This window comes from Globicephala melas, chromosome 17, assembly GCF_963455315.2.
Source record: "Globicephala melas chromosome 17, mGloMel1.2, whole genome shotgun sequence".
Lineage (NCBI taxonomy): Eukaryota > Metazoa > Chordata > Mammalia > Artiodactyla > Delphinidae > Globicephala > Globicephala melas.
In genome coordinates, this window is record NC_083330.1 from 70963683 (window position 1) to 70975799 (window position 12117).

Below are 12117 nucleotides of genomic sequence, written 5' to 3' on the forward strand. Positions count from 1 at the left end.
TTGAGGACAGCTGACATATCTCTTCCTCAATAGCCTCCTTAGTCTTTTGGCTTATAAGCTCCCGGAAGAGAAAAGCTAGCTTCTGTTCCCCGAGTTTTCTCAGGTTCTCAATTAAGTGGGGGCACCCAGAACTTGGAGATGCTGAACCCTCACCTCCATCTTCCTGGGAACCAATAAAGTCATCCTAGGTGATTAATGCTCCTTGAAATTCCCATCACGAGGTTCAACTCTTGCTGAACATAGGGTCAGTTAAAACCTTTAATCATAGGCCAGGTAGGAAACACAGCTTCCCAGGTCCTCCCATCTCATACTTGTACAGGTCTTTTACTTTTTGGCTGCATCGGGTCTTAGTTGTGGCACGCAGGATCTTTGCTGAGGCAACAGGTTTCTCTCTAGTTGTGGCGTTCGGGTTTTCTCTTCTCTTCTAGTTGTGGCATTCGGGTTTCTCTCTAGTTGTGGTGTTCGGGTTTTCTCTCTCTCCTCTTCTCGCTCGAGCTCAGTAGCATGTGGGATGTTAGTTCCCTGACCAGGGATCGAACCTGAGTCCCCTGCACTGTAAGGAGGATTCTTTACCACTGGACCACCAGGGAAGTCCCATGTACAGGTCTTTTTTATGGTGCATTCAAGGCTCATTTTGTCTGTCATAGCCCATGGCGTCAGCCCCTAAACACTATTTTTGCCTATTGACTGTATATCCAACTCGCCATCCTTTCCAATTTTATGTCATTTTCTAAGCCTGCCCTTTACATAGCTCCATCTCAGGTAGGTATCAGGAACTATGGCTTGCAGGCCAAATCTGGCCCACTGCCTGTTTTTGAAAGTAAAGTTATGTTGGAACACAGTCCCAGTCATTCATTTATAGACTGTTTACAGTTGCTTTTGCACTACAGAATCAAAGTTGAATACAGCGGAGACCTACGGATCATAAATCCTGACATATTTACTACCTGGCTCTTTACAGAAAAAGTTTGCCAACCCCTGAACTAAGGCATCAATGACAATGCTAAAAAGGATGGGGCAGAAGCCAGACCATGAAGCATCCCGGCAGAGACCTCCCTCAAGCTTGACACAGATTCATTCATTGGTTTTCTTTGAATAAGACCATTCAACCAGTTATGAATCCAGGTAGTTGTGTTTTTATCCAGCCTCATTTCTGGGACATTGTACAGGATGGGATCATGAGGAACCAGGTCAGCGGCTTTGCTGAGGGTCACATATTATAAACTATTGTGCTCCCTGATCTACTGGACTGGGAATCTTCTGAAAATATCACGACTAGTTCTCAGAGACTCTGACTTAGTTTCCAGAATTCACTGCCACTATGGCGGAGTGCTTATAAGCCCATATCCTGGTCAAAGTTTCCTTGAAGTAGTAGCATATTTTTATTTTCTTGTGGAATTCAAAACAAAACAGAAATAGCCAGGGTGAATTACAGTCTTGTCTGAAGCAGACAAAAAAATCCTATCCGTGATTATCTTGTTGAAAATGCTAATTAAAAAAGAACTAGATGGATGAAGACAGGCAGAAGAAAAGCTATTTTGAGTGAGAAGCCTTATAAAAGAAAACTCCATGTCAATACACCCCTGCCTGCCTCCCCAACATCCTTTAAAATAAATGGTGGCCGAAGCCAGACAAGAGGGTGACAGTCGGAAACACTGTCAGGGGCCTGTGGAAGCATTTTTATAAAACGGAGAGCAAGGGTCTCCCAGGATGACCTGCTAATGCAGCCGCTCCCTTAGAACTGACATAGTCTCTGGACTTGACTCAGGGGTTACCTGAGGGATCTTCTGCCCACCTTCCCAAAGCCCAAGAGCACTTTACAAAACCGCACCCTGTGGAGCTGAGCTGGGGCCTCGGGAGGCCCACAGGCAGGGAGGAGGGGGCGTTACCTGACGGCTCGGATGGCGGCCTTCAGGGTGGGGATCATGTCTTCGATGAGGAAGTCATTCCCGTAGCCCCTGTCCTCCGCTATGGGGTCGGCCGTCCCGGCATCTGGGAGGGAAGGAGACACATGTCAAGGGCAGGTCACAGTACTCGGAAAGGCTCGGGGACCTGGTTCGGTCAGAGCCATCCAAACTCAGCCTCCTGCATCTCCATTCCCATTTCAGAAACCCCGATGCGTCCTCCAGTTGTGACGTCATTCCGTCATTCAGACCCTCTCCTCATCTCCCTTCCGTTATCCAGATGTCTGAGTCAGAGGTGCCTGTAGGTCAGGACTGTTGCTGGGGCAGAAGGCTAGGGTGGAGGTGATGTGAATTCCAGGGTTCCGGAGTGGCCCTTTGGAGGCAGCCAAGGGACACACGTGGGTGTTTATCAGACAGACCCGGGTTTGGATTCTTGCTCTGTCAGTCATTATCCTTGTGACCTTGACTTGGGGGGTGGTCACTTTCTGAGCCCTACTCATCCTCCCTTTTCGTAAGTGAAAGGGGCACACAGATGTGTTGCTCCTACAGCCCCCATGGGGCACTTCTCCAACACCTCCTCCCACCCCTGGGGGTGCTGAGTTCCCCAGGTGTCCAGATCACTCTGCACCGGGCCCCTTTCCATCCTTCGAGGTGACCTCCATGGCAATGCACTCATCAGGGCCCCCCTTAGGATCCATGGCGGTATGTCCCAAGGCTCCCTGGAGGGGATGTGCAGACACATGTGGTGACCCTGGCCCAGGAGAACAGCTAACGTGGGCCCTCTGCTCTTGGAGTGAGTGCAGGGACCTATCACAGCCCAGGGGCTGAGGATAAGACAAGTGAGACGCTGATGCAGGGCAGCAGGAAAGGGCTACTTTGTAGACTGCAGGGTTCTTCCACAGGGAAGGAAGGGAGGGAGGGAGGGGAGGAAGGAAGAGGGTGGGAGGAGGTGACAGGGAGGAGACAGGGTGAGGAAGAGGAAGGGCGTTACCTTCAGAGCTCTGCCAGAAAGCGTATGCTTTCATGCGGAAGGCGGTGCGGAAACGCTCTTTATTGTTTGAGCCAACAGGCTTTGGTTCTTTAGAAGGACTTTCTTCTATGGCATCTACATTCAGAGGGGTAAATAGCTTTCCTTTAGTATTGCTACCACGAGGATTAGAAAGGCGAACCCGATCCAAGAGACCCAGCTTTTGGCTACAAAATAAGCAAAAGTGAACAATTTTCCTCCTTGAGTGCAGGCTTTCGTAATTTCCCGTCCCTCTCCATAAAGACGCACACATCCTCTTCCACGCGGGAGTGGGACTCGCGCCTCCAGGGCTCAATCTGATTGAGCGGCTTGGAATGGGACAGGGCTTGGTTCAGATCCTAGCTCTACAACCGACTAGCTATTACACCTCAGGCGCGTTTCTCTGAGTTTCAGTTTCTTCATATGCTTAAGTGCAGCGTAAACGAGATCCAGGATATAAAATGCCAGCCTGTAGCAGCTCCCATCTCCTCTGCATCAATAACTTCCCTTGTACCGCTCCGTGGTGCCCAGATAGTGACTCACAGAGGCGAAGCTTTATCAAGTGTTCCTTGAACAGAACTGAATGACATAAAGCAAGTACCCTAACCTGGTGTCCACAGACACCCCGCCATGGACAGAACTTTGGGGGAGGTCCATGAGCTTGAATGGGAAAAACACTGCATTTTTAATTTACTAATTAGATTTTAATTCACTAATCTCAAACTGAAAATTAGCATGTCTTTCAATTATGAATGTATGAATAAACCCCAGTAATATCCTTAATGCCCCAGCCATGTCCTGTGACTTTCCACAACAGAAATCACAGGTCATTTTATATCCTGTTATCTCCAGGTATTGCCATGCTCGTCACTGCTTTGAAATTATGGTAGTATTCAACCTGCCACTACATCATGCCATTAGATTCAACACAAAGAAGCACGTATACGACTGCATCTCAAAAGTTTAAATATTTTGGTAATTACATTTCAACATTATCAGTTTCTTTTGTAACTGTCTGCCTTTTATTTATGGATTCAAAGTTGTTATTCTGAGAAAGGGTCCCGGGACTTCATTGTACTGCCAAAAGTCTTCTTGGCACAAAAAACAGTTAATGAGTCCAACAGAAAGTTGCCCTGGTGCAGAAACCATCTAGGTGTCCTCGGGCAAACCTGTGACCTTAACCAGACTCAGTTACCTCACCTTTAAAATAGGGATAAACACGTCCCACTTCACTCGGTTGCAGTGGGATCATGCCTGTCAAGGATTTGGCATGGAGCCTGGGATACAGTCGGTGCTCTATAAATAGTAGTTTCTCCCTCTGTCTCTTAGCCTCTGCCCCTCACCTGAGTGGGCACAGGAGGGAAGTCCTTTCGTGTGGTACAGACCAGAGAGACCCATAGTGCTTGTTTCACACATCAGTACACTCAGCTCAGCTGCGTTCTCTCCATCACCCACACGGGGCTTGGTACCCAGCAGGTGTGCATGTACTTGTGGGAGAAATGAGTGAACAAATGAATATGACTATGGGTGGTCAAGTCAGCTTTGCGTCAGCCTTAGATAACTGAGTATTTCTACAGTCTGCGTCTGGTTATGAGAGCCAGAAGCTGCTGCCATCTCTGTGGCTTGGGGTGGTGAGGAGGTCCTGGCGGTGGAGCTGCAGAGGTGGGAGCACCTCGTGCCGAGCAGGTGCCTTACGCTCTCTGAGCACCGGGTCCTCATCGGTTAAGTGGGCCTAACAACACTTTGCTTAGGAGAGATTTGGGGAGCATTACATATGATAATGTCTGTAATGCTTCTTGTCTTCAGCCTGGCATAGAGAAGCCACTAAGAAGTATTTCATTAATGAATGAACGAACAAGTGGATGAGTAATTGTTACACCTGACTCCTTCTGGACAGTTGTCTCTCGCCCGGCATTGTTACATGAATACATGTACATGCCCAGAGTAGATTCAGAGAAATGCCAGTACTCAGATGACGCCATCTTTCCTGAGCTGGTCAAAGTTCTCAGAGTGGTTTCCTGACCGGTACTAGGTAAATGACTAATGAGAATAAATCAGGGTCCAGGGGCTCAAAATACTAAACAAGGCAGGATGTCAACTGAACAGAGAAGGCTTTCCTAGCCATGAGCTAAGGGAGAAGGGGACTTGAGGTCAGTCACTTCTCAGGCCCTCTGCTTCCTGGCCCCTGCCTACCTGTCTTGCTATACCGCCAAGCAGATCCATCATTCCATCAGTACCAAGCCCCTTGCCCATCCCCACGTCCCCTCCTGCATGCCTTGGTGCACTCAGCCATGCCCTTCCTTGCCTTCTCAGTTGACCTCATTCCCATCTTCCCTTTAAAACTGCCCAAGGGTCCCCTCTTGGAAACTGAGTTCTCCCCATCTGTTCCAAAGACAGGCTGTGTTTTTCTCCGTCTCTGTGTCTGGTACACAGGGTAGAGGCTGTACACTCCCACACCCGCCCGCCCCACTCGACTGTGTAGTCCTGGCAAAGAAAGTCCTGCCTGGTTCTCTCTGAACCCACCCCACAGCCTTGCTCAGCACAGCCTGATGGTCAGGACTCTGGGGCAAAACTGGCCTGAGGGGACACGTCCTAAAAAACATGTAACCTAGGACACAGAACTCATGCCGTCTGGTCCTCAGCTCCTTCACGGGCACAATGATGAGGGCCAGCCCATGTTACATGTGGCTGTGGAAGGGTTAAGCGAGGGAATACGTGTAAAGTGCTTAGCTGACTGTCTGGGATGCGGATGTGAGAAGCTTTCAATAAATGCTGGCTGTCACCATTATCTCGGTAAATAATCCTCTTCCTACAGAAGCAGTAGAAAGCTAACGAGTGTGAAAAGGATGGATAAAATTTCCTGAGCCACAAAAAAGTGTTTTTTTTTTTTTTTTTTTTTTAATGAACTGAGATGAGTTCTCAGGATTTATGTATTATTTTACAGTACTTCTTCTCAATGCTAGTCTCAAACACTCACCACTGTCACAGAACTTGACCTGGGCAGGAGATAAGTGTATGAGAAGCTTAATTTTAAACTAAGCAAGACAAAAGTAAAAAAAGTAATGGCGGCCACTTTGTCCTGATTTGAAATCTCAGGATAACTGCTGACTATCAGATAATGAGAGAACTCTCTTGGTTCTATCTCCGTTGGGATTTAGGATTCGCTTGTTTGGCATTTAAATGTTTCACTGCAACTTCTAACAGTCTGAATTGCTTTGGCTATGTTCACTTAATACCCCACTGGTCACAGAGATCGTTTTATGAGAGAGGGATTCTGACAGCATTAGGAATCCAGATGTGTCGGGCACGAGTCAGGAACCTCGGCTCTGAATTACGGCCATTGAGCCTAAGAGGCTTAGCGGAATTCTTTCTCCAGCAAAGTGGGTGATCAGCTTACGTCTTAATTGTGTTGCCTGAAATCCAAGACCCCAAAGGGTAATCAAACGCAAGGCAAAGTTCATCCTTGAAACTCAAAACCCATCTCTGCCCTTCTCCGTATGGATTTCTAGTGCATGATTCAGGCTGTGTGTCTGGAGGCTATGCTGGGTCTCGCAAGAAAAGCTCTCCTTGAAGTTGACATCAGATCCCCTTGGAAAGCCGGGTTCCCTGATTTGTTAAGTGCAGACAAATGACTTCCAAACACGAATTGGGAAAACTGGAAATAGAGACTAAGGATGGCAAAAGTAAAGTCAAGGCTATTCTTTCCTGGCAAAGTTGTTCAGCCCCTGCCCGGGGCTCCTGCCCCAGGGAACTCTAAGTTGTGTTAAGCTCCACGCAGTTCCCTGATTTCACACTTCCCAGCCTTGGCACAAATGGTGACCTGTATCTAGGAAAACCTTTATCCCTTCTTTTATCCAAAAGACCGACTTTTTGTCTGAAACTTCGTCCAAATATCAGTCCCGAGGCACACTTGCACTCTTGGTCCAGTTAGATATCCATTCACTGTGCTTCCTTTTTTTTTTTTTTTGAGGTACGCGGGTCTCTCACTGTTGTGGCCTCTCCCGTTGCGGAGCACAGGCTCCGGACGCGCAGGCTCAGCGGCCATGGCTCACGGGCCCAGCCGCTCCGCGGCATGTGGGATCTTCCCGGACCGGGGCACGAACCCGTCGTGCCCCTGCATGGCAGGCGGACTCTCAACCACTGCGCCACCCGGGAAGCCCTCACTGTGCTTTCTTAAAGACTTTTCTCAACCATGGCGCTTGGCCACCATAATGAAATCTCTGACTTTCGAGGGACTCTCTCTCTCATTTTGCCCCCAATGGCATGTCTGGAATCGCACTTGATTGACATCACTTGAAGAGTGCTACTGGCTTCTAGTGGGTCAAGGCCAGGGATGCTGCTAAACTTCCTACAATGCACACAGGGTGGCCCCACAGCAAAAACTTATCCCACCCAAAAAGTCAACGGAGCTGAGCATAAGAAACCAAAAGCGTAAGCTATCTGTTCAGAAACTGTACTTTGTCTAACGAGCCAGCATCTAACACAGTGCCTGGCACATAGTAAGCACTGAAAACACTGTTACGATGTTGGGTGAAAGAAGGAAGGAATAATAATATTTGACCTTCTGATTAAGAAAATGAACCCAACTTCAGCTGAGGGAGGATGTGCTGTAGAGTGGAAAGAGTGTTGCCTTTGGGAGAAGAGAACTGGGTTCAGATCGCTGCCCTGCAGGTAGTATTTTTTAACTTGGGTAAGGCGTTAACTCTTTCTGATTCCGTTTTTTTTTTCACCTGTAAAATAGAGCTAATGTTATGTATTTATTCCACAAAAATGTGTTCTACATCTTGAAAATGCTAGGCTCTTAGTAACTTGCTAAGGTAATAGTTGTGACTAAAACAGACGTGGTTTACAGCCTCCAGTGAGCTTACAATAAGGTCAAGAAATCACACACTAGGCAAACAGATATATGTATTGTTGGAAATCTGACCAGTGTCAATGAAGAAAATGTTGCCTGCCAGATCAGTAAACAAAGGATGTTGCAGCCATCAGGCCATCACATTACAGCCGCCCCAAAGGTGAACCCTGAGGGAGCTCAGGATAGAAACACGATGCCCCCCAGGGTGCACTCTGAGGGGCTTCAGGATGAGAAAGTACCAGATACTGGCCCTGGAGAGCTGAGGTGCCTATAGTGCAATGATTTCAGTGAGCCCAGACTTTTGCATCTTCCCATACATAGAAAAGCGCTAGATTCCTTAACCTGAGATGCCAGGGTTTCTTTAATGAACAGTAAACTTTCGATGTTCTGACCACCCGGTCTTTGTGGCAGAAACTCCTATATATCCTGGATGCTCTTTGGAACGGTCCCTCAGAGCGATCTGAGAGGCTGCATCCAGGGCTTAAGTCCTCAGAAAGTCTGCCGAATAAAAAGTAATTCTTAACTTCTAGGTTGTGCATTTTTTTTCAGTCAACACCAGGAAACAAAGAGAGCGCAGTAACAGAGAATATCATGCGGTCCCCTTAGGTAGGGTGGTCAGGGAAGGCCTCGGGTGGATGGGAAGAACAATCAGAGAACCAGTTTCAGTGGTTCAGGTTCAAGATAATGGTGGCTCCAGACATGGAAGCTGAGACTGGAAGAGTAAGAAGAAGCAAGACTTCAAAGAAAAGGAGTGAGACCTCTCCAGGCAGAAGACTCGCACGTGGGTGCAAAGGGTGTGAGGGCTGGTTTATGACACTGAAGGGAGCACACGTGACCAAAAATACGTGAATGGGGGACAAAGGGCAAGATGGGATCAGAGGCCAGGTGGGTCAGGGATTTTTAGAAATAGAATTCAAAAATAGGAAGAGGAAAATAGGAATTTCTATTTTATTCTAGGTCTACCTGGAGACACCCAAAGAGTTCTAAGAAGGAAAGAGGATATCAACTTTGCTTTTAAAAAGAATTCACATGTTCATAGCAGCACTGTTCACAACAGCCAAAAGGCGGAAACCACCCAAATGTCCGTGGATGGAAGAATGAATGAATAAACAAAACGCAGTATAAACATACGATGGAGCCTTAAAAAGGAAGGAAATTCTGACACGTGCTACAACATGGATGAACCTTGAGGATATTATGCTCAGTGAAATAAGCCAGTCGCCAAAAGACAAATGCTGTATGATTACACTCATATGAGGTGTCTAAAGCAGTCAAACCTGCAGAAGCAGGAAGCTGAATGGTGGTTTTCAGGGGCTGGAGGGAGGAGGAAACGGGGAGCTGGTGTATAATGGGCGCAGAGTTTCAGTTTTAGAAGACAAAGAAGTTCAGGAGATTGGTTGCACAACAATATGAATATATTTAACGGTACTGAAATGTACATTTAAAAATGGTTAAGACAGTAAATTTTATGTGTATGTTACCACAATAAAAAAATTTTTTTAAAAAAGGGAACACCGGGCTTCCCTGGTGGCGCAGTGGTTGGGAGTCTGCCTGCCGATGCAGGGGACACGGGTTCGTACCCTGGCCTGGGAAGATCCCACATGCCGCGGAGCGGCTGGTCCCGTGAGCCATGGCCACTGAGCCTGCGCGTCCGGAGCCTGTGCTCCGCAATGGGAGAGGCCACAGCAGTGAGGCCCGCTTACCGCAAAAAAAAAAAAAAAAGGCAACAACAAAGGGAACACCGTGGCTGCTCCATGGAGAATGGATTGGAGGAAAGCCAGGAAACAATGAAAGACCAAAGAAGATGCCACTGAAGTTTCCTAAGCTGGTGGCTTGGACTTGGGCGACTGCAGTGGGAAGGAGGAGACCAGCACTTGGACATTTATTCTGGAGAAAAACCACAACAGTCTTCCTTGACGGATTCTGTGTGGCCATGAGGGCAAGAGGCAGGTAAGGCACCACTCCTGGGTTTCTGGCTACACAAATGGGTGGGTGGGGACACGATTTCTTTTTTACAGTGATGCCATTTTGTTTTCAGTTGAGCAAAAGGAGCAAAACAGGTTTGGAGAAGAAATCAGAAGTTGAGTTTGGCGGTCCCTTGTCTTCACACACATACACACTTGATACAAGACTGTGGTGTGAAGCGGATCTTAGTAGATGGTGAGGATTTGCCTCACAACTCAAACAACTTAGGTTGAATATTAGACGTCACTCTTAAAATACTTTTGGAATTTGGAATATAAAAATATAAATAAATTTTGGTTTGTATGTGCTAAAGAAACACTGGAAAGATACCTAAAAACTGAAAAAGATTATTTATGGGGGGTAGGAGGGTGGAGTGGGGTAGACAGGGATGGAAGTTGTACTAAGATGTTTTACTGTTTGCCTCTATATTATTTTGACTAATGAACCATGTAAATTTGTTTTAAGAAACTTAAAATTAAAAAAATTAAAATTAAAAAATCATTTAGACTCTCTCCATTGGGAAAATTTCTCAGTGGTTATACCTTCCTGCGGTATATCCTCCTCTCCCTTCCCATTTCTCCTCCTTATATACTTCCTCCAGGGTTGAGTCCTCCTCTGTTCCAGTCTAGATTCTTCTCACTTCCAATTCAATTAAACTCTCTTTTGTCTCTACTCTCACACTCAGCTCTTGGGCCCACGTTTGCACATTAAAAACTCATAAAAGTGTTCATATGAACAAAATACAAAGAGAACCTTAGGAGTACTTTTAAATACAATTCTTGCCCTTCCCATCCAGGATACAGAATAAGATGAGATCGTGGGGGGGAGGTGTCAGTGAAGCTGTGATATCAGAGAGAAGTTGGAAGGGAGACAACCCAATAGGTAAGGTTAAAAAATATCAGAGGCAAACAGTGCTTAGTAAACAACTTTGCTTGGGACCAACCTGACTATATTCTCTGCCTCCTTATGCCATCTTTGTTGGACATGTGTGTCCTGGATAAGCTATAAATATGTTTTTTTAAAAAAACAAAAAAACAAAATTTGAGCTTGGGACAAGTTACTTTTAGGAAGACTGAGAGGCGTCCTGTCAAATAAATAGTTGGGGACCTTATCTTTCTTATTCATAGCTATATTCCCTAAAAGGGCTTCTGGTACACAGGAGGGTCTTAATAAATATTCATTGGATAGGTGGATGGACGGATGAACAGATGGACGATGATGGATGGATGATGGATGATGGATGGGTGGATGATGGATGATGTATTACGAATGATGGATGGGTGGATGGACAGATGGACGGATGATGGACAGATGGACGGATGACGGATGGATGATGGATAGTTGGATGATGGATAAACCAAGAGTACAGTGTCACTGCAGCCAAGAGTACAGTGTCACTGCAGCCAAGAGTACAGTGTCACTGCAGCCAAGAGTACAGTGTCACTGCAGCCAACAGAAGAGTCTTTTGAAGAAATGGTCAATCTGTCTTGTTCTGTTTGTTCAGCTCAATGAGCACAAACTGGGTAACCGGCACAGAGCAGCCAATCCCACCTACAGGAGTTAAAGCCCTGATTTTGTCCCTTCTCTTTTTCATTCTTTCTTCCTTCCCTCTTTACACATGGGAAAGGTAGAGCCTACACAAGACCAGCAGTCCCCTTTTAGAGGCTCCCTCAGCACCATGGTCTACCCTGAAAAAGGCAGAGAAAGCACAGAGAGAATAAAAATCTGTCACCATCCACGTGCGAAACCTTTGAGGCTTTGGTGCCCTGCTTTTCTCTCTGAGAAAAAACTATGAATGAAAGTCGCTATCTCGCCTATGTTTGTTTTTCATTAAAACGAGAGATCTTAATTGGGAATTAGATGACAATGAAAATGGAGTGGTCGTCAGCATCCTGGTACTTCACGGTAGAGCTAGGAGAACTCACATCCTTTGTTTCTAGCTACGATATAAATTCCTCTATAGAGAAACGAAGACTCATTTATTTAGGCATTTTGCACATTTTTCTCTGCATGCTCTTCTTTACTGACCTAATGAGTTGGCGTTTCTAGGGATTTCTCATACAGAAATAGATGGCCCATGGAAAGATTACAGGCCTAGGGACTCAATGCTTGTTAGTTTGAAGGATGGAAGAACGAAGGAGGGAAGGAACAAAATTAGAGCCCTAATCCCTCCCTCAGCCCCATGTAAAGCCACTCAGCCCTTAACAGTCAAGTCAAAGGAAAGCACCTCAGGGATCCTCTCCTGATGTGTTGTTCCAGGTAGAACTTAGATTTCCCTTCCTCTGCTCGCCTTCTCTGTAATATCCCCATACCAGCACCCTCCACACTACATTGTTCTTTTTTGGTTGACATATCCACCTCCCCCATCAGACTGTGAGTGCCTTCCC

The 12117-nt window shown here is 46.5% G+C and overlaps 1 protein-coding gene across 2 annotated transcripts in view; it reads right to left on the reverse strand.

Annotated features, from left to right (window-relative positions):
* Positions 1-12117, reverse strand: part of KCNQ3 (potassium voltage-gated channel subfamily Q member 3) — a 296468-nt gene that overhangs the window by 15952 nt on the left and 268399 nt on the right. For both annotated transcript variants that reach the window (XR_009559518.1, XM_060287199.1), the window contains exons 10-11: positions 2896-3098; positions 1890-1992 (exon numbers count right to left, since the gene is read on the reverse strand). Coding sequence is in view for 1 of the 2 variants with exons in the window: in XM_060287199.1 (XP_060143182.1) it covers positions 1890-1992; positions 2896-3098 (306 nt within the window). In the remaining variant the exon portion in view is untranslated. The remainder of the gene's footprint in view (positions 1-1889; positions 1993-2895; positions 3099-12117) is intronic.